This window comes from Ambystoma mexicanum, chromosome 6q, assembly GCF_040938575.1.
Source record: "Ambystoma mexicanum isolate Mex_15411 chromosome 6q, UKY_AmexF1_1, whole genome shotgun sequence".
Lineage (NCBI taxonomy): Eukaryota > Metazoa > Chordata > Amphibia > Caudata > Ambystomatidae > Ambystoma > Ambystoma mexicanum.
The window spans coordinates 291,728,095-291,750,300 of NC_090937.1; the positions used below are offsets into that span (position 1 = coordinate 291,728,095).

Below are 22,206 nucleotides of genomic sequence, written 5' to 3' on the forward strand. Positions count from 1 at the left end.
CAGCCTTCCGCAGCACTCCTCTGGGCTTCCGCTCAATTCTTATGGGGAAACTGACATGCCCTTAAGACAGTCAGTACTGGGAGACTTTGTTTCCCCTAGTCCTTTCCTTATGTTGCAGCTTTTGTTCAACATGAAACAAGAGTGCCCCGTAACTTACATTACCGCGCTCTTTGGTCTCTAGTCATTCCAAAGGCCCTAGAAACTCTCGGTGGACTTATTATGAACTGTGCAAGTGTGTCACGGATGGGACTGGTGGCAGCTATCGTTTCTCTTGTGTTTTGAACCCTTTTTCGCCATGTTATCCGCGCTTACCGCGTTTGGCACAAATGAGTGGCCTGGATCCAATATGGCCAAGCCATGAGGTTCTTTGTCCTGTCCACTGACCATCTTGCCCCTTCACCTTCCCCCCCAGGTTGAGCCGACCCGGGGCCGTCCTTATTTGGTCATGCACTTTCCCGCGAAACACAATGCTTCTGCGGGTTTCTGCATACCTTGTGTGGGCCTCCAGGATGTGGGCTGGGATCTCTGGTCCCAATACACATCCTGGGTGCCAGAGTGTCCTGAATGCCTGGGACCACCGTGGTCCGTGATAGGTCCACGTATGGTGCGAGTATTTGTGAGCAGATCTCCCATTGGGCCCTCTCCGTTTTGGCGCGAAGGGAACTTTGGATAAGAGGAGGCTGAAAACACCACTACCAGGTAGATCCCTTGTTCGGTGTGAACTCAGGAGAAGGAGCCAAGTATCCTGCAACAAGAAGCTGAGTCGAGAAACCGCTGGTGACCTGCTGAAGGTTTGGCACCCTGAGCCACTGTCGTCCTGAGAGACCCCTCTGCATCTGATAGTCCTAGAAGGTCTGCGAAGGCGGTTCGACCCATTGGAATAGTGGGATCAACTATTCCCGGCACTTTCATCAAACACTGCAAGTAAGCCTCTTTGGAAGTGTCCCTGGGCCAACCAGAGGGCTGACCAGTTTACGCAGGACGCTTTGCTCGGTCACCGCCGCCATTTCGGGGAAGCCCTTGAAACTTGGTCTACTGCTTGCTCTGCGTCCACGGCACCAACACACCGAATTTCGAACACTTGGCATTCCCAAGTCTGAAGTGAGACGAGTGCGCCCGGACCAGAGTAAACGCGGTTGCCCTGCTGTGGTAACAACCTGTGCACGTCCGCTGCATTTGGGACACCCTCTACCCTGCATCCTGCTACGCAGAATCTACACGGTGTCGAGGCGTCCTGATCATCGCAGCTGAACCTGCCAGCAATGTGAACTGAACTGGAGAAGTCTGGGTCTGCCTGCGTCGGGGACCGGTGAGTAGTCCATACCCCAACCGGTGGCCCCTTGCGCAGGAGCCAGTTTGTTTTCTACCGCTGTTGCGAAAAAGCGACTATCACGCACTCTTACCTGCCTCTGCCCACAAGTAGAGGCCTTGCTTGAGTAGTGGGGACTTGTTCTGCATCGCTTCATTCACCTTCCTGAACTGCCTGATATCCTCGAAGAGGCCCTCTTTTGTCCATTGGCACCAGCGCGTGCAGGTTCTTTTGAGCTTAAGGCTCCTCTCTTCGTAGGGCTCGGACTTCCTCCTAGTTAGGTGTATTTCAGATGTTGAACTGATTCCAATGATTACTTGCACTGCCCGTTTTCCTCCCCATCTAGGTGGTCTACATATTACGTGCTCCTAACACCTTAGACTCCTTGGTCTTGTATATATATATATATTGTATTGATTGTGATGGTTTACTTTAGTATTATTGTGATTCTTTGCTATGGTCGATGTTACAAAGGCCTTGTAATAAATGTGTCTATATTTTTAATATAACACCTGTCTGGAGTAATTTGTAAGTGTCCTTGCTTTGTGTGCTCATTGAGGTCTTTCCGTCATCCTCACCCCTCGAGACTTAGTCTTGACCGCCGCCATCGCTACCCTGATTGGTCTGGCTTGTCCAGAGGTTACCCTGTTCCAAGAAACTATGCTGGCCTTCTGAACCTCTGCCCCTCCAGGTCCGAGTTCAGAAATCCATCTTAACACTACCCGCCTGGCCAGAGAGCACTCCTCCACACTCAATGGGAGCGATACCAAGAGGCCAGTCACCTCAGCTAAAGCACACCATCGGAACCCCCGATCCCACTCCCCCAGCACCTACAGGCCATGGGCTAGCAGCAAACATCCTTTAGATCACTTCACCGACCGCCCCAGGCACTGGGCCAACTCCCACGGGCAGCTCACCATTGAACCGGGACAGCCGACCCAGCCCTTTAAGACAAAGTAGCAATAGCTAGAGATGAATGGGGATGCTGAAGATATGCAAACATCAATAATCAAAATGACCAGGAAATGGCAAAGTTGACTGTTCTTATCAATTATCTAAAACAGGGAGTACAACGGACATCAGATGTCTCAAAGCATGGTCTCTCTGCATTTAAAAAAATAAATCATACAAAAACCCATCATTGAGGACGTTAACTTATGTATTTGATGACTTCATCCTACGTGGCAACAGCAGGTACAGCAACTCTTGGGGAAACTTTGCAGCCAGGGTAGTGCCAGCGGGAAGGGCGTTTGCCAGGAGGTTAGGAAGAGCAACAGTGGGAGTCACTTGCAGATATCACCACATCAGGTTGAGTGCAGCCATCAAGGAGGACCTAGTTATGTGGCACAGGTTCCTGCAAAGATACAATGAGGTCAGCCTGTGGACCAAAGCCATGGGTTACCAGCAACGAACTACAGATATACTTGGACGCTTCAAGAAAAGAAGGTTTTGGGGTTATCCTAGGCGCCCAGTGATACGCCCAGAGATGGCCTACACAGTGATGGAAAAAAGGGAGATGGGAAATATAATGGCTATGGAACTATTGTAAATGTCCTCCTGCTGTGGCCAGGTGAGTTGTGCAACAGTAGGGTCCGCTTTTGGTCTGACAATACATCATCTTGAAATTTGCCTTATGCCAAGTGGTCCTGGGATTGCTTTCAAAAACTGGAAGTGTGCTTGTATCAGAATATTGAGCTTAGGGCGCGCCATGTACCAGGAACTGTGAAAGTTGCAGCTGACGCTCTCTCAGTGGGAGAAGTTCCAGAAGGCTCATCCAAGGGCACAACAAATGGGTGCGGAGTTCAGGACAGAATAGTGGCACCTGGTGTCGTGGACACGACCGTCTGGGAACTTGGGGAGCACTCGCTCACAGCAGGACTGTGGTCCAGGTACCAGAGTGGCTACAGTAAATTTCTAAGCGTGGCACAGGAATTGGGGTGTGCAGACCTGGATTTGCGGGCCCAGATGGAACGGTTTTTAGTATGGGCACACAGAAGTGAAGAGTAGGAGCTGGCTCTCAGGGCACTTGGCGGCCATAGAATTTTACTCAGGGGTGCAGGGGATCCCACTAAGGGCTTTTCGGTAAGGGCTGCAATGAGAGGTTGGGGAAAACTAGAGGGGCACAAGAAGGATGGCTGTAATCCAATGGACTTTGAGGTGCTGGTGAGGCTACTGGGGGCATTGGAAGGGGTCTTCTCTGATGGGTTTGAGGTCAGGCTCTCATTCTTTGGGGTACTTCCTTGAAGACCTTCTTTCCAACCTTGACTCCAACACCCTGTGTGTCCTTATCTTGCTTGATCTCTCTTCTGCCTTTCACACTGTCAACCATGCCATCCTGCTCAAACGTCTCCGTGATAACCTGGGTATCACCGGACAGGCTCTGGCGTGGCTGACTTCTTTCCTCGCCGACCGACCCTCCCAGGTCCAACTTGGGTCCTTCCTATCTGATATCTTTTTCTCTACCTGTGGCGTCCCCCCAGGGTTCCAACCTTTCTCCTTGGCTTTTCAACCAATACCTGGCACCCCTTGCCCACCGCATCGCTGCTCTCTGTCCCAATTTTCAGTGCTATGCGGATGATACCCAGCTCATCTTCAGGCTACCCTCGGCCTCCTCCTCTCCTTCCCTCATCTCCCACTGTCTGTCTGCTATCCAGGAGTGGTGTACCACCAATGACCTCTGCCTTAATGGCAGTAAAACTGAGATTCTACTCATCAGCACACCCTCTCCCTCCTTCCCTTCAGCTCTCTGGCCGGCCTCCATTGGCCCTCCTCCTGCAAGGCTATAAACCTCTGGGTCATCTTGGACTCCACACTCTCCTCACATCTCCGATGTCTCTAAGAAGTCACACTACCAGCTGCACCTCCTCAGAGGTATTCTTCCTCTCCTCTCCTTCCCCCAGAAGCTCACCGTCTCCAGAGCCCTGGTTCTCTCAAAGCTGGACTATTGCAACAGCCTCTATCTAAATCTGCCTGCCTCTACTCGCTGCCCTCTGCAACTTATCCAAAACAGGACTGCAAGACTTGTCCTTGGCCTCAAGCCCAGGGATCGTATCTCTCCAGGACTGAAATCTCTGCACTGACTCCCAGTGACTGCAAGGATTACGTTCAAAACCCTCTGAATTATCCACAAGGCCTTCTGGGGCCTGGGTCTGCATTACCTTCAACTCTCTCTTCCTAAATACCTTCCTTCTCGGGTTCTTTGTTCGTCTGCCTCCAACTCCCTCAGGGTTAGCCGTTTCTCCAAGCTGAGTTGGGGTCGATCTCTCTCTTCGGCAGGGGCCTCCCTCTGGAACAGCCTTCCTGCCTCACTGAAACTTGAGGAGAACCATCTCCGGTTCCGGAAACACCTCAAAACCTTCCTCTTTGCTTCTGCTTTCTCTGTCTCTCTCCCCTGCTGAAATTCCCCGCCGAATTTGCACTGGTTACCTAGCCACCCTTCTGATCTTGGGGCCAGGTCCGGCCTTCTTGCACACCTGCCCTGCCTCCCTGGCAACGCCCTGCGCTTAGGGACTGGTTCTGTAACCATACAGTCCCCCTACCAGCACTTATGTCTGCTCTTACCTTGCATTTGCCACCATCAGGCCGCTTTTCTTTACCGTAATTATTCTTCTATCCCATGTACTGCACTTTTCCCCCTACCCTCGAACTTGCGTGATCTAAATGGCACCTGGCCTAGTAGGATCATTGTCAGTCTTCCACTGTTTTTCCCCTCCCTTGCCTCGTTGCACCTTGAAACACTTGTCTATAGACGATAAATGCCATATCATAAAATGTATATACATGATATGTGATTTATAGCGTGCCTGTACACAAGCTTTACCTGTGCTATTGGGCTCCATCCACATATACGATCTTACCAGTGTACACCGACACATATACTTCTAATGCAACACTATAAATATGTTGTCGACGTCCTAGTTTTTTCTGACACCCCCTCCGCGCCCACCAAACCAAGGAGTGTGACCCTCCCCCCCTTGGTGATCGTTGCTAGTGGGAGGATACGCAATGGGCGTGGGACAGACCCCCACCTGTTCACCCCATCTACCTAATGCCCCATCAAGACCAATTTTACTAGTGCCCAGGTGCGAATACAGGTAAAAATGTCTTTTTACTGACATACCTGCATTTTATAAGGTTTGCCCACGGAGAACAGTCTACGGATTTTTCAATGAAAGGCAAGGTTCGCTTTGGAGTAGTCTTGCTTTTCCCCGGGTCCCACGGGCACTTAAACAAGTGAGGCAGCATTAGAAATTAGGGCAGAAAAACTATTTGGAGGAGACAGCAAACGTTGCTTCCAGAAATTGAAAGTGGGAGCTCCCGCTGCACTACTTTCGCCAAAGCCATTTTTAATTTGGATTAATGGAGGAAGACGGATTAAAAAGTCCTACGTACCAGCGACCACATGATCCATTGCATTACGAACACACATGAAACCGCACTGCAGGATTAGGTCGCAAGGAGATTCCTCAGGAGACTTTCGCCCTGTGGCCAAACCGTGCCCAGGCCACAAGTGAGTGCAGACACACACGCATGCATGCATTGGATACATACCAGAGCGTCACGTAGGCGGGTGCTATGGGGACCGGAACCCCCCCCCAGGAAAGGCCATCTGCGTAGCAGTCCAGATACTTCAATGGGACCTTTTTTGGGGAGAGGGGGGGTGCCACCATCCCCTAGGGAAAACCAGTAGTTGCTACCCCCGTTACACACTACCGTCCCCCAGCTCCCACAAACAAAATCGAACTAGCCATAAATGGGAATTCATAATTGCAAAGTGTTCCAGTCATGTGCAGCACTTCAGCCAATCCTGACACTAGATAATATCACTTTGCATTCTGGTACATGCAGTTTCGATTTCCCCGTGATAATGAAGGGCATTTCAACCCTAAAATGTAAAGCGTTGTTCTTTCAAAGGCAGGACGTTTGGAAGGTCGTGGAAGGGGGGGGGGTTGGGAAGGAAAAAATAAATAAATAAAATTAAAATCACATGACATATAGGAATTGGCTGCGCATGAGAACGTTCTCTCAGTGGCTCCCACAAACCATCCCAAACTATCCATATTTGTGCGATATTAAGGTTTAGATTTAGTGCTTGAGAAAGGGACCGAATCAGGGAGAAAAAGGGAAAAACAGGCAACCCCCGAACTGTCCCTATCCATGGGTCTCTAGACTGTGCAGGCACGCGACGAGGTACTAAAACCAACCTCTCACTCCTTCTCCGGACCTCCTAGTCGGCTCAAATGTAGCTTCTTGGGAAAATGCCACGAAAAAGATCTCATCTTTCAGAGGCTTAGCCCACCATTCTTCCCCCAATCATGACTTTGCGGCCCCTCCCCGCAAGCACTGGGTCAGAATGCTCCACTCGATGGGCCCAAAGAAAGCAGTCTTGCGACTAGAGCGACGCAGGAGCTAAAGAAAAAAAGGCACAAGCCCTTCACAAACCAGGTACAGTGCACGTTAAGAGAAGTCACTGCAGATCCAGATATCCCACCAGTCCAAGCTTTCAAAAATAGTTTAAAGAACTAGGAAACCGGCATTTTCCTGCTACAAGCTCAAGTCACTGGAACAAGTCCCCAATGCAGAGCACACTGCACCACCGCACACTTCTAAAACGACCTACAGACCCTACTCTTCAAAGAACATCTTGCCAATTGCTTCCTTCAAACCATACTTCTCCCCGATCCTGAACATCCCAGCAGCCTAGTTTTAGACACCTAGGCGGGTTCCCTGGTGTGTCCAAACACGGTTTGCGCTTTACAAATCTCTTGGAGCTAGTGTGGCGGTCTGGGAACGTTATCCCTCCAAAAAATATTGTGTATTATGTAATGAGCCATTGGAGGATCAAGCCAACTTTTTACTGTTTTGCCCAGCATATTCTGAGCTCATAGCGAGGACCCCAAGACAGGTTCCGCAGGAACTTGTTTTCACACAATATAGACTAGCTTTATTGCTTTTTGTAGTAGGCCGATTCTCCACGAGTGGGGTGGGCCTTAATAACCTTTGTTAGAAAATCCATTATGAATTGAAGTTGTCATTTTTTTACTTTTGTTTTATTGCGTTATTTCCTTTGAGATATTCTACGATTGTTGATGTAATGTAATTTGTATATGTGTTTTGTTATGGATGTGTTTTTATGAAAATTGAATGATTTCCGAAATAAACAAGCAAGGAACTCTCCAGCTCAAGGGTCACTTGTGCAGAAGTAAGTGGAACTGTGCACACCTGGTAGAAGTGAGGTCATAGTCCCGCTTTTCTAATACAAAGATCCAACACCCAGAGTTCTACAGGTGAAAGCACTACGCTTGTTAGATTACCAATTAGTGACCTTTAAGAACTATAAAAGAGGAAACAAATCTGGGAAGTTTGGGAGACGGTGGTAAGCAGGGGTTTGGAGAGTGGTGGTTTGGACAGCATAGGAGTGAACACTGGAGGTGGAAGGAGGAACGAAGAACAGAAGAGAGGAATTTGGATAGTACACAGGAGCTAAAAGGAGAAGAGGTGGTTAACCTTTCCGACGAGCAGGAATTAGCTATAAAAACATTTGAAATCCAGAAATAAGGTTAAACTCACAAAACAAGGGTATTCCTAAAATTGCTCAATACTTAAAGTTGGCTTTGTAGTAGAATGTAGAAAATGTTTATGCTTGAAGTATTAAGTTTTATGGTTGAATTTGTAGTGGTACACAGTGAGTGTTTGTACTTTGACGTTATTCACATTCTTTACTTTTTCTGAGATTAACCTTTTCTCTGTTATTATATATAGGATACCATGACTATGCTGCAGAGGCAGCAAAAAGTCAGTATAACAGAATTATCTAATAAACTACTATCTTGAAAGGTCACGTTTTGTCCATTTTGTTCACCCGACAAATGACTCAAATAGGCAGTTCTGTTGCAGTGTGCGCCCGTCTGCCTTTGCTGCATATTGTTCAGTGTTAAAATGGATTTTTAAAACTCTGACCTGGTGGGCAGAAGTTTAGGAGGCCACCCTCAGTTTAATGAAACAGGAGAACCTTCTGGACAAGACAGACCAATCTAGGTAGCTTGGCAGGTGGTCAAGACCAAGTCTCAGGAGGGGTGAGAGTGATCGGAAACCCACAATGAGCACACACAGCAATGAACCACAAATTACTCTTAGGCAAGTGTATATGAAAATATCTATACATGTATTGTTGGCTGGACCAAAAAGACACAAGTAACTTTAGCAATGAGAAAACCAATCGCACAAATCTTTACACTATACAATATATACACACAACACATTTCCTAATGCAATTTAATAACAGGCTAGAGCCACAACATGTGAAGAGAGGGTGAAGTTAGTACACAAATGGCATTAGGTAATTCTTCAGTTTGTTCCCTAACTTTCGAGTCCAACCCCAAGAAGTGGGAAGCCTTGTGCTCAACAGTACAGTTGTGCGTAAAAGCACACGATTGCGCAGATGAACAAAAAGCGGGTTTTCTTGAAGGGGCTGCAGCAGGTCGGGAAGGGGCTTGAGGCAATGAAGAATTGGTTCCTACTATTCGAGCAGGCCCTGCCTTGGTGGCAGAGCAGTATTCAAAAGGGGGCGGGAATAGGGAGCTCAGGCTAACCCAGCCAATTTCAAGTACCTTGAAGGGATTCTTGTGCATAAAAAGGATCGGCTATGCTAGGGGGCCACCGGTAAGTGATGCAAGTACTCACTGATCCTCAGCCCAGTCCGGACCAAACTTTGCCAGTTTAGTCGAGGTCACTAGTAGGTTCGAGCCCTGCAGTTTCACAGCGCTCCGGCTCTCAGCGGCTGCGGTGGAGAACGATTGTCTGTGATGGGACAGTTGCCGTTGCTCAGCTTCCGAAGGAGGTATGAAGAATATCCTGGTGCAGCTGGCTTCAGGGCACAGGAGAGCAGAACAGCAGGGGAGAAATAGCGACCGTCCCCACCAGGTAGTGACGTGGGAATCGTGGATGCGGTTAGCATAATGCACTCTCCTTATTTGAGACCCAGAGGAGCTAGGCCTGTGAAATTTGGCAGGAGAATGCACGAAACCACAAGCAACCGATGGCTCGGGTCTGCACTCAAAACGGCAGCGGTGCTGCGGATTAACCAACGGGAGAACTGGGCAGTTTGCTGGATGGCCCATGAACTGTTCCGAAGAGGCTTGTTCATTGGGCAAGCAGGGGGCGCCGAGAGTAGTTGGTCCCACTACTGCAAAGGGGCACAGTGCCTTGACAGACCTGCTTGATCGAAAAAGGAAGCAGGGGTGCAATGGGACAGCAGAGGGCGAAGGGTGCCAAAACCTTCCAAAGCGCCTCCAGTAGTTTCAACAGTCTGTTTCTTTGTGTAGGAGACATGATGCCTTCTGTACTTCGGTGAGAACAAAAGGTGATCGACCTGATATGGCTGCAGAGCCCCATTTCTTATCCAAGATTAGCTTTGGGCCAATCGAGGAGATCTGCTCTCTTTCAGGCATCCCGCACGTGGACACATCACGGGCCACAGTGGTCTCAGTCATTCAGGCACTCGAGACATCCTGGCACCAGATGGATACAATGCCATGTGTTTCATGAGCACTAAAACCCCATATTGCCCGCCAAGCAACCAACACATGCCCTCTCATGGGAACTTCGCAGAGTCACACCAGTCATGATGTTAAGACTCCGGAAGTGTGTGGATGGAGCGAAGTTCAAACATTTCACCAGGCGCTTTGCAACACCCTATTTTACTAAGAATGCCACAAAGGGATCTCATTGCTTACTGTACCTGAAGATCTAAATCAGGCCTCAAAACGTGAACTCAACACTAGCCATTGGCAAGTCATATTTCATTCATGGCGAACTGTGTGCATGTGAAGAACTGAGAGAGCAAATCTGTATGCCTGCCTATTAGCATTCAACTTGAAATTCGTCACCCTGATCTAAATGTTTAAAGGCCAACATGGCAACAATCTTTGCCCCTTGCAGAGTACACAAGAAACAAGTCCCAATGCAAGTCATGGCAAAGGTTTATCAAAGGAAAGGGGAAATAAGTGCAATATGCAGACCAATAAAAAAAATGCTGCGATTAATAAAGGAAATGTCCAGTTGTTAGGTCGCCCGTCAAATCCGTCCTGTTTTGCCCAGGATCACACAAATCCGTCCTGTTTTTCCCCAGGATCACACCACTCTGTCAAGAGAGGTCGGAAGATCCAAGGCTAGAAGTCCTTACTGAACAGTACCAAGAGAAAATATGTAAACCACTAAAAAGGGAGGGATACAAATTATATCACATATGTCCATGCGCACATAATACAAAGTCAGAAACATCAAAACGTGCAATTTTGACTGCTAAATCTCTGGGGTGGAAGGTTGAGCACATTTTTTGTTCAAGTGTCTTTTGCCGCAAATTACCTCAATTGCAGAGCCACTGGAATATTGATAAAGCTCTTTAGACAAGCTGCAGGGGAAGCAAATTAGTTTAGCCTGCAGACTGTTCACACCACAACATGCCGAGTTTCCCCAGAAGAGTGGAGCACAACCACAGCCATTCCCTTGCAACCGTCTGGGGAAAACGTGTATGCTAGCAACAGGGCCCTGGTGGATTTTTATACTATCAACAAGCCCACGCATACCCATGTCAATATAAATACCACAAGCAGGGGGGTCTTAATCCAAATTGACAAGGGGGGTCCTGGGAGTCTCTCTGCCAGACATTAGTCTGGGTTACAAGAGACTTACCCAGAGTCTTTAGCTCACTATCTTTCACAGAGAAGAAATATCCCAAACATATCAATCTTTGTCCTGCCCTGGGGCAGTCCAGCACCGAAATGCTAGGCAATTCTCCTCTGAACAAGAGTACCAACAGCATCCCCAGACACGTGTTTCAGTCCGGTTGGACCTCATCAGTAGGGAGGAGCCCTGCCTCTCTAAGAATAGTGAGCAAGGGGTCCAGGTCTGGATTCCCCTAGTAACTTAGGGTGAGACCCAAAGTTACTTAAATATGCAAATTGACAAGGGGGGTCCTGGGAGTCCCGGGAGTCCCTTTGCCAGACATTAGTCCTGGTTACGAGGGACTTACCCAGAGTCTTTAGCTCACTATCTTTCACAGAGAAGAAATATCCCAAACATATCAGTCTTTGTCCTGCCCTGGGGCAGTCCAGCACCGAAATGCTAGGGTCTTAATCCCACAGGAAGTAGAGAACGCGAACCCACTGTTATATAGGCAATATCGCCCCCTCCCTGGGCCATTCATTAACGTCCCATAACCCTTATTAAAGACACCTTGCAATGACCATTTGAAGGCAGCATTATTACTTTAAATAGCAAATGTTGGTAAGCCTAATTTACAATGGTTTCAAAAAAACGACCTGTATCAGAAAGACAAAAAAAATATATATATCTTTTTAAACCAGAACACCAGAATTCCATTTTCTCATAAACACCCTTCAGGAACCACAGAGGGAACCAAAACGAACTAACTCGTCAATGTATCTGTTGCATTTGGCTTACATACTGACAGAGTCATAAGAAGAGCAGGTGGTTTCTAAAGACTGAACTCAAGCCTCAAGATGTGCACTCACCATTCGCTAGTGTTGCTTGACTCTTGGCGCATAATTGGTGTGCTGTGTGAAAGTGGAGAATTGGGGGGGGGCGAGCCGCTGTTAATGCCTGCGTAGTAGTTTACAGCTTGTACCCCTGCCATGACACCAGGTCAGTGGAATAGTTAGCAGTCTACAATTATTCATCTTGCTTCGTCTTCCTCTACCAAGGGCTGGGCCTCTGCGTTCTGCCTCTGGTACCCAGAGCTGAGATCTGGATCTCCCCATCCACCATTTGAAAACATACCATTCTATGCAGAGAAAGGTAGCCAGGCTAATCTGTGTAAAACAGGAGCCCAACCAGCAGCTTTCCCACATAATCATCTATTGTAAATGCGCTGCTTTATGTTCAGGATGTAAACAACATTTGAAGATACACGCATGTCCTAAATAATGCCCTCTCCCCTTTAGACCCTCAACCAGTTTTAAACCTCTCCCCTTAGGTTGTGTTGTGCAGTTGAGACTCTAACCTACAAGATATGCGGTCAATGATTTACCTCACAGGAGATACCGTCAAATTCGATAGCTCTTGCAAACTGGAGTACTCCCATCTCACCAGCACACCACATTCTTCAAATCTTGTGGTTTTCTTGTACACATTTAGTCTTAAAAAAAAAGTGTGCTTACGTCCAATTTATTCAAATGGAGAGAATGAAACACATTTCCCACTTTAAGCAAAGACACCCTATCTTGAGGCTGCAGGCTTCCCTTATTAGTAAGGGTAAAAGGTGTAGTTACTGTCCGAAAAAGCGCCCGTGATAGGATAGTATTGATGTTATCATCCTGGCATAAAGGCTAGGGTGCTAGACGGATTCTTTTTTTGGGACCATAACAGAAAACATGGAAGGAAGGCCCGAAGAGTTTCTAATAGCAAAAAAAATAAATGAATACAAACAAAGATGGTCACTTTGGCAATAGCAAAGGGAGCTCGTCGAGGTCCAGGTTGCATTTACAACTGAGCGGAAAAGGAGATGGGAACACAAGAGGGCTAAGGAGGCAAGTGAGGTGGATCTGATGGGAGGACACAGAAGGGGGGAAATGAAGATCTGAAGGAGGCTCAATGAACCTGCAGGGAATACTTGCTGTAGACTGACTGGCCTACACCTGAAACAGTGGGGTTACAGTGAAATCCACCTACAACCAAATTTCACGTATTTTTTTTTTTTAAACTGTACCATTAGGACTTCATTACAGATTTCCTTGGCTACTCAACTTTGTAATAATCAGTGGCATCTCCAGGAATCCAATTTAGGAGGGGCACAGAGGGAGCTGAAGATAAAAGTAGGGGGGCCACAGACAAAAGTGGGGTGGGGTGCACCTATGAAAGGTAATGTGTGTTGTCACAAGCACTCCTGCAGAGAGGCTTTTGTGCACACCAACTACCCACACCCCACTGCACCTCCTCTCCCATCAGAATGCAGGCAGGAAACCATTCAGTGACTAATGGCCCATCATTAGCAGTTTCATGCCCTCCAGCTGCTCTGCACACTATGGGGGTCCCTGTGCAGAAGCCAGGCAGGAACACCTGAGAAGGTGCTCCTGCTCATACCAATGCCTGAATGCATACCAAGATCACTGCTAGCTTTCAGACAAAAGGAGAGTATTTGCCCTGTGACATGCAGACATTTGCCTTAGTGAGTGTCACAAATAACACCATGGTCAGAGAACATGGTCACTGTTTGCCTTGGGTAGGGGGGGGCAGGATTTCAGAGAGGGGGCACAGCTCCCCCCACCGCAACCACTAGCGACGCCACTGGTAATTATTATATTTGTACCCAATTTAATTGTATTTTCTCTATGAAATATCGGTAAGTGGATCCCGTATTTTACTAGTTAAACAGAATGTCCACTGAAGAAGGCTCCCACCGGGTGTTGAACAACAAGAGAGGTTAAAAAACAAAGCCTGCTACTCACCCGCACGCCTCTCTCCATGGACAGACTGAGGACCTGCCAAGGGGCCGTGTACCTGAACATGGCTGCGGCTGCGTGCGCTCGCGGCCCAGAAGTACAAGGGCGGTGCGTCCCTGGGAACCTCTGCGCGAGGCCTGGGGCAAGTCCTACCCAGCCGGCAGAAATGCTTTGGGGGCTGCTCGCTGAAAGTACCAGCCCCAGCTGAAACCCGAAGGGAAGGCGATCTTCAGCCGCCTCCAGCACACGAGCGAGATGGGAAACGCAGTGTCATAAGAGGCTTTGCCTTCAAGACGCTTTAGATTAGGGTCAATTAACAAAACCAGGATAAACGCCTATGGGGCGGCCCTGCGCTGCTTCCTGCTCTCGCCATTTGCATGTTCTATTACTGCCATCTGTTTAAAGCCGTTAGTATAGCTCAGTGGGTTGAAACTGCGCTGTAAAGGTCGGCAGGCAACCTCAGGCCAGGGGTTCAAGTAGTCCCCTTAGGCGTGAAAGTTCGGAATTCGAGAAGTTCAAAGTGTCCCACTGTTTCAGATCACAAACGAATTCGGATTAGGAGGCCCGGATACCAGTAAATTCGCATAACATTCGGGACATTTTACTGCAGTCCCGTTTCTTTGCATCTTGGGACTTTCCCTCCTGGAATTCCCCCATTATAAATGTAGGTCTAAACATTCCACAATCCATCCAAATAAAAAACGGAACTGGATTATTATGTCACGAATGGAACAGTGCAGCCTGCTTGGGTGTAATTTTAGGGGGGCGGGGGTGTTTGCCCCCCCCCCAACTTTCATGGCACACCATTTGGACCCCATTCATTTGGTTGGGGCACCTTTTCTTCAGATGTCATGTCCCCCCCAACATTTTCAGCAAAGTTACCCCACTGCCAGGCTGGCATGAATATTGGGCACTGAATGAAAACGCGGGGCCAGCATATATAAGACACAATGGCGAAACGACTAGTGTTCACTTGAAAATAAACGTGGGACATACGTTCATGCCCCATCCCCCATGTTTACTAGAGCACACCACTTGGCCGTCGGAAGTGACTGTAGTTCGCTTAGCCTTGCCCATTTTGCATTCTGGTACTTTTAAGTTTTGCTTTTCCTATTGGCAATGCATGACTCTTCGCGCGTAGATCTCACGCGACGGAAGTTCGTCCGGACCCGCTTTTTTGCATTATGGTACTTGTAGTTTTGCTTTTCCTATTGCTATTGGCGATGCATGAATGCAGTTGCAGAAGGAAAAGACCACCCAGATCGGACGCTCTTCTCCCCACTTACATGGAACTCCCGTTTTTTGGCCTTCGGTTGCTGTAAATAGGTCTAAGTAAATCACGCTGAATCACTTCCTCTTTTACCAGGGTGACTCTGCATACTCCCATGGGCTGTTTCGCAATTACTATCTCAGCTTGAGCCCAGACGCACACGCGTGGGCGCGACGCGAATGCCTGATCGGAAGCAGCCATAAACCAGGAAAAGCGTGCATTCCTTTCTGCCTCTCATAGCGCAGGCCTGGGGTGCGTTCTGACGATACGTGTGCACAGGCAGCTTCCATATAGCTCCAGTTTGGCCACCCACCCTTGTGCACAAGCTTTCTGGGCATTTTCGACGGTTTGCTTGCCCAGTCACAAGAAAGAATACAGTGTCTCTCAACGGGCTATAGTCGGACTCTAAGTGCCCCTATAAGCATTTGCTAGGGAGGGAGTTGAGGGTGTCACTCTGAAATTATTTTTGCCCCCCCCCCCCGTTGTGCCCCCCCCTACCTACGTCGAGCAGTGACCATGTTCTCTGTTTGTGGTGTTATTTGTGACACTAAGGCAAATGTCTGCATGTCACACTCGGCAAATACTCTCCTTTTGTCTGAAAGCTAGCAGTGATCTTGGTATGCATTCTGGCATCCATATAAACAAGAGCATGAGCCACTTCTCAGGTGTTCCTGCTCTGCATCTGCACAGGGACCCCCATAGTGTGCAGAGCAGCTGGAGGGCATGAAACTGCTTATGATGGGCCATTAGTCACTGAATGGTTTTGTGCCTGCATTCTGATGGGAGAGGAGGTGCAGTGGGGTGTGGGTAGTTGGTGTGCACAAAAGCCTCTGTGCAGGAGTGCTTGTGACTTCACACATTACCTTTCAGAGGTGGCCCCCCCACTTTTATCTGTGCCCCCCCTACTTTTGTCTTTGGCCCCTTCTGTGCCACTCATAAAGTTGATTCCTGGCAACTTCACTGCCTATAAGTGCTGTACGTGTGAGCTGGGTTTTAAATGGCACAACGGAGCACTGTACAACAAGGTTATATAATGACAGGGTACAACAATGTTGCTACAAGTAGGGCAGACTATTTAAGTTCTAATTGGTGGGACCTGGTGGGAAAGGATACAGAGGGGGCTACAGGCAGGGAATACAGCTTGGCGGAGAGATACTACCAACCAACCACATATATGCTCCGTCGATTACAGATATTGCCGTCACAATAACACTCTGCTCTAAACGGAGCTGTACTCCCCTACGTCCTACACTCGTGCTTGCCAACACATTATCACATTTGGGAAACATGCATTACTATTTCGACAACCAAATCCCCTCCCGCTCATCCCAATTGTTTTTCCTCTCTGATTTTGGTAATTCTATTGTCTAATTCCTCTTTGCTATCACCAGAGGCGTTGCTAGGGGGTAACTGAGGGGGCTATAGCCCCGGGTCTTTTGGTTGTAGCCCTGATAGAAGCTCAGGGGCTACAACTAAAAGGCTAGCTAGCCCTGATTCCCGACAATCCTGACATTAGCATAGCCCTGGATCGTTTCCAGACCTAGCAACACCCCTGGCTATCACCTCCTCCCCTTCCTTTCTACAGACTAAGTTCTGGCAACACTCTGGCAGGGTCACAATATGCCACCTTTCAAACAAGGCATGGTGCCATAAAACCACTGGGCACAGTATAATTATTGGATAACATAACAGAACTTTGTATGGTGGGACTAGAAAGCCCATACTTACAATAGGGAAAGTGCAGCGACCCAAGCTACAAAATCGGCCCTCATACTACTAGACATATCAGCTGCCTTCGACACATTCAGACACACAACACCAATGCAGAGACCGGGGGAATGCGGCATAAAAAACTCTGCACTACAATGGCCGAAATCTTTCCTCCGAACAGAAAGAACACAATTACAGTCACTTGCATCTTACACTAAAAACATCACTTCCAGCAGACCACAAGGATCAAGCATCTCACCGCTCCTCTTCAATATATACATGTACCCCCTAATGAAACTAATTCAATCCCATGGACTGACCGCCTACAACTATGCAGACGATACCCAACTCGTCTTCAAGATAACCTTCGTCCAAGACCCAAACAACACCCTCAAAAATGCCTCATGGACATGTACACCTGGATGACAAACAACAATCTCAAGCTAAATCTGCCCAAAACAGAAATGATGCCCTCTTCTCCAGAAAACAGTACAACACAGACAAACCTGAGCTGGCAACCATGCATGGGAACCCAACCGGAGACATCATCAGTGATAAAAAACCTGGGAGCCCTCATGGACAACAGACTCGCTCTAGAACCACAAGTCAACGCAATAGCAAAAAAATGCTTCTACCTCCTACGACTAATAAAAGGCATACTCCACTGCCTCAACATCCTACACAGAACCCTCACAATAATCTCCTTGGTTCTCCCAAGACTACTCAAACAGCATCTACTTCGTAATGGCAGAACCCCTCACAAAAAATAAAACACATTCAAAATACTGCCGCAAGACTACTCCTGAGAACAAATATAAGAGGTCACAGAAACAGATGAACCACCATGGAGGCACCAGCGATCTACTGCTCCTCACTAAAGATTCTGGGTGAAGGAGTCCCACTTGGAACATATTTCAACCACATTTTGAAATGTTTATAAAACGAAGTGAGCAGAGTAAATGAAAAATGCTGCCGAAATTTTAGTCCCCCACCCCCCAAATATTTTCCAATTAAATTATTTACTACTCCAAATGCAGTCCTAAAAATGTGGCAAAATACTGGATTGTGGAACTGCGGGGTGAAGCTACATGAAGCCCCCCAGGGAAAAAGTTTGAGGGAACCCTAAAGTATAGTACCAAGGCCAACAACCTCATTCCACTTGACTTTAAAATTGAGGAGAGGCCTTTTAAGCCCCTGGTCACCGCCACATTTAGGTTAATTGCACATTCTTTAAAAGACCCAATAATTGGTGAGAGCTGACAAAACTTACCAGAGGAGGGTAAAAGCCTCCTCTGGTCAGAAGGATAAACTATAGGAAGGATAAACTAAAGACCAATCCCATTTGGGGTACCATGGAAAGACAAGGGTATCAGTAGAATTAATTGGATGAAAAAAAAACGAATGGCAGATTTGTTGGAATTTTGGCTGTATGAAAATGTCTTACAAATCCCCCATTCTGTGGCATTATAGTGAACATGGGGAGCAGGGGCTGCGGGGGGTGTCCCCTGCACCCTTGTTCACTAGAATATCATCCAGGGTTTCGGGGGTGTCCTACGCACCCATTCTAATAAGGATAATGAAAAAAGAAAAGGGAAATGGCATCAGAGGGATGCAGGAGACGGCGGCACACAAGGAGGTGAGCCGCCCACAGGTAAGTAAGGGGGTGGGAAGTAGAGGGCGGTCAGAAGTGTCAGCGGGAGAGAAAACCGAAAGTCATTTTTGATAAAATAACTTTCGTTTTTTTCCCCTTTGGACATTTCTGATTAGATTAATTCATGGACATTCAAAGACCATGAAATAACCAATTAAAAACCCACTTACCTAATAACGCCAATCAAAAGGACTATAAAAGGCCTCAAGGTTCTGCCCCAGGGAGAACCGACCATGGCAAGGAGAGGAGTAGGAATTGAAGAGCATAAGAGAGGAAGAATAGGCCCCATAGCCATAGAGTGGTGACATCATACTACATGGCATATAATTATGAACCTACTAGGGATCGGTATACGCTGAAGGGGAGCATCTAAGGAAACATTATTTAGGAACTAGGATTGTAATTGGCTGCCCACTGTCAGGTGGACAATATATGCATACCTCTAAACATGTCATCTTCAAAACTATTAGATACACGGTTTCTGATTGGTTTCTCTAACTATACAGTCCTTTGTTATATGGACCACTACAATTGGTTGGCATGTTTGTACCATGTCTGGAACATTCAGTTCACTTAGCAGCAGGTAAGCTCAACCCAGGTTCAAGGAGATGGGACCTGACTCTACGTGACTCTACCTCCCCACCCAATTAGCCCAGCATCTCTCATCACCCAAGCCTTCTGCCATGAAGATTGTCTTTGAACTTGGCCTTGCAAAGTATACTTGTCTCTGAGAATACATGGGAGTGCGGGTGCTCACTATCGTTGTTCTAGGACTCCAAGTTTGACTCTATTTTCATCCTTGGCTCTCGTGACAGGAGACCACAATCTGGTCTATTTTGCAGATTTTAAATGTCTTAAATGAATAAAACTTAGCACTCTTGGTGTTATTTCTTTGCACCTTAACTACAGATGTTTCATGCTTCGCAGGTTCACTCCTTTCCAGAATAGATAGCCAACCATGGCTGCTTCAGTCTTGACTTCAGGCCGGACAACCTTGTCATGCAGCCTCACTGTTCAGCGTATTCTTACTGCAACACAATTTTCCCTTTCTTCTTCATGAGTCCTGGTTTACTAAAATTCATGATACTGATGTCCAACTTCTATACAGTGGCGGCTTCACCTGCATTCTATTCACTACATATAGCCAGCTTCTATAGTGAATTGGTCTACTTGAGTTTCAGCGTCTGCACAATAATTGAAAGGTTGATTCTCTGCAGTATTTTGTGCAAATGTAATCTTCTTTTTCGTATTTAAAAGTTCACTTGATTATTTACTTCATCATTAGTTTCTGTAAAATCCATACATCCTCTTCAGCCAGTATCCCACCACGTTGCTTACACTCTGTTATAACTAGGGCTGTACCGAACTTCGGCTTCGAGTCCCCATTCTGCCGAAGTTTGGCTGAAATACAGCTATCCGGCTTTGGCAGAATAGTTTCTGTGTAGGGACTCGAAGCCGAAGTCCACTTTATATGATTAGCTGCCCTCTCACTGTTTGGGAGATGACAGCCAATCCTAGAAAGTTTTACAGTGTTAAGGCTGCAGAAGCCAAACAAGCTGTTTGCCTATTGGCTTTTGCAGCCTGACCACAGAGGAACCAGCCTAACTTGTTGAAATAGGAAGCGAGGGAAGGGAACAGGTCTTCCCTTCCCTCGCTTCCTATGCCAAAGGACCGGCTCCAGCAGATGCCAGCACCCGGACCCGGAAAGATCACCAGATAAGTGACTATGACCCCCCATGACCCCTCATCACGGTGAGGCCGCGGGGGTGTTCTGCACACCCGCGGCCTCACTGCAATTATATTGTTGTTCATCGGGCCACCGGTGCAAAGCTGGTGGCCTGACATTGTTTTGCATTCGGGGTGCTCCTGCAGGAGCGGCCCCCCCCAGACTCATGAGGCCGCCGGGGCACTTTGCCGACCCCTGCAGCCTCGCTTTGAAAAGGGCCCCCCCATTCCCCCTCATCACGGTGAGGTTGCGGGGCCACAGGGAACCCCCACGGCCTCACCGCAATAATATTGTTGTTCGTCGGGCCACCGGTGCAAAGCTGGTGGCCCGACATTGTTTTGCATTGGGGGGCCACTCCTGCAGGAGCAGCCCCCCCAGACTCATGAGGCTGCCGGGGCACTTTGCCCACCCCGGCGGCCTCGATTTCAAATGTGCCCCCCATGCCCCTCATCACGGTGAGGCCGTGGGGGTGCTCTGCACCCCCTTGGTCTCTCCGCAATCATTTTGTTTATGCTGGTCGGGCCACCGGTGCAAAGCCGGTGGCCCGACATTGTTTTGCATTGGGGGGCCGCTCCTGCAGGAGCGGCCCCCCCAGACTCATGAGGCTGCCGGGGCACTTTGCAGACCCCGGCGGCCTCGATTTGAAATGTGTGCCCCCGCCCCTTCAGCACGGTGAGGCCGCGGGGCCACAGGGAACCCCTGCGGCCTCACCGCAATAATATTGTTGTTCGTCGGGCCACCGGTGCAAAGCCGGTGGTCCGACATTGTTTTGCACTGGGGGGCCGCTCCTACAGGAGTGGCCCCCCCAGACTCATGAGGCCGCCGGGGCACTTTGTCCACCCCGGCGGCCTCGATGTCAAATGTGCCCCCCCATGCCCCCTCATCACGGTGAGGCCGCAATCATTTTGTTCATGCTGGTCGGGCCACCGTTGCAAAGCCGGTGGCCCGACATTGTCAGACTCATGAGGCCGCCGGGGCACTTTGCCCACTCCGGCGGCCCAAATTCAAATGAGCCCCCCCACCCCCTCCATTGTCCCATGATCTCCCATGTCCCCACACCCCCTCTGTTGTCCCGCAATGTTCGCCCATGTCCCCCCACCCCCTCTGTTGTCCCGCAATGTTCTGCCATGTTCCCCCACCCCTCCATTGTCCTGCAATGTACTCCCATTTAACCCCACCCCTCCATTGTCCCATGATGATCTCCCATGTTCCTGCCACCCCCTCTGCTGTCCCGCAATGTTCTCCCATGTCCCCCCCACCCCCACTGTTGCCCCGCAATGTACTCCCATTTACCCCCACCCCTCCATTGTCCCATGATGATCTCCCATGTCCCCCACCCCCTCCATTGTGCCATGATGTCCCTGCAGGAGCGGCCCCCAGAGTTGCTTTTAGCCTTGCCCTCCATAGAGTTCTGTGTCTGAAATGTTTTATAAGTGGATCTCAGTTCTGCTGGCTGTCATGGGACTTCTGCGTCCCAAAGAGTCTCATATTTGTTCCTTTTAGGCCATAGAGTTTCTTGATCTTCTGAATTCTACCTTATGATCCAGTTGTCCTGGGCCATTTGTTTGTTCTTGTAGACTTATTGTGACAAAATGTGATGAGTAGAAAAAATGTGCATTTTCTTAATCCTGCAACATTTGTCTAGCAGTAACATCATCCTTTTCTTTACTTTAGTTATACCACAACCCAGAAACGACACTGCACCTACCAAGGAAGCTCACCCCTGAGACGGACTTACACCACCTTGATGCAGATCACTGCTTAGTGCCTACAATCCTGGTGAGTACTATGGGGGTTTTACTATTCAGGAGAAGCTTGAGGTGGGAGGTTAGCACTCAGTACATATGCCTGATTAAATGAAAGGCTGCTATATTATGCTTGCCGCCGTCAATCGATGTACATAATGGCTCCTTCAACTCCTGGCAATTTCAAGTGAGGTTTTTGTCGTTCATATTTTGTTTTTTACATAGTTTTTTGATAAAAGGCTTTTTCAAAAACATTTTTAAAGGGAACCCTGATACCACTTCAGAGCCCAGAGCCATCATGCAGTACTGCCCTGCCAAAACTCTTAAGTTTGAC

At 48.3% G+C, this 22,206-nt stretch overlaps 1 protein-coding gene across 7 annotated transcripts in view; it reads right to left on the reverse strand.

Moving 5' to 3' along the window:
- The window catches only part of PALM2AKAP2 (PALM2 and AKAP2 fusion), a 1,039,983-nt gene that overhangs the window by 147,016 nt on the left and 870,761 nt on the right, over positions 1 to 22,206 (reverse strand). Inside the window, exon 1 of one of the 7 annotated variants that reach the window (XM_069630775.1) lies at positions 13,777 to 14,032. The exons of 5 other annotated variants lie outside the window; for them this stretch is intronic. In XM_069630775.1, coding sequence (XP_069486876.1) covers positions 13,777 to 13,836 — 60 coding nt within the window. In that variant the 5' untranslated portion in view covers positions 13,837 to 14,032. Of the gene's footprint in view, positions 1 to 13,776; positions 14,033 to 22,206 lie in introns of those variants that run through there. One more of the 7 variants, XM_069630777.1, reaches the window with a different exon arrangement.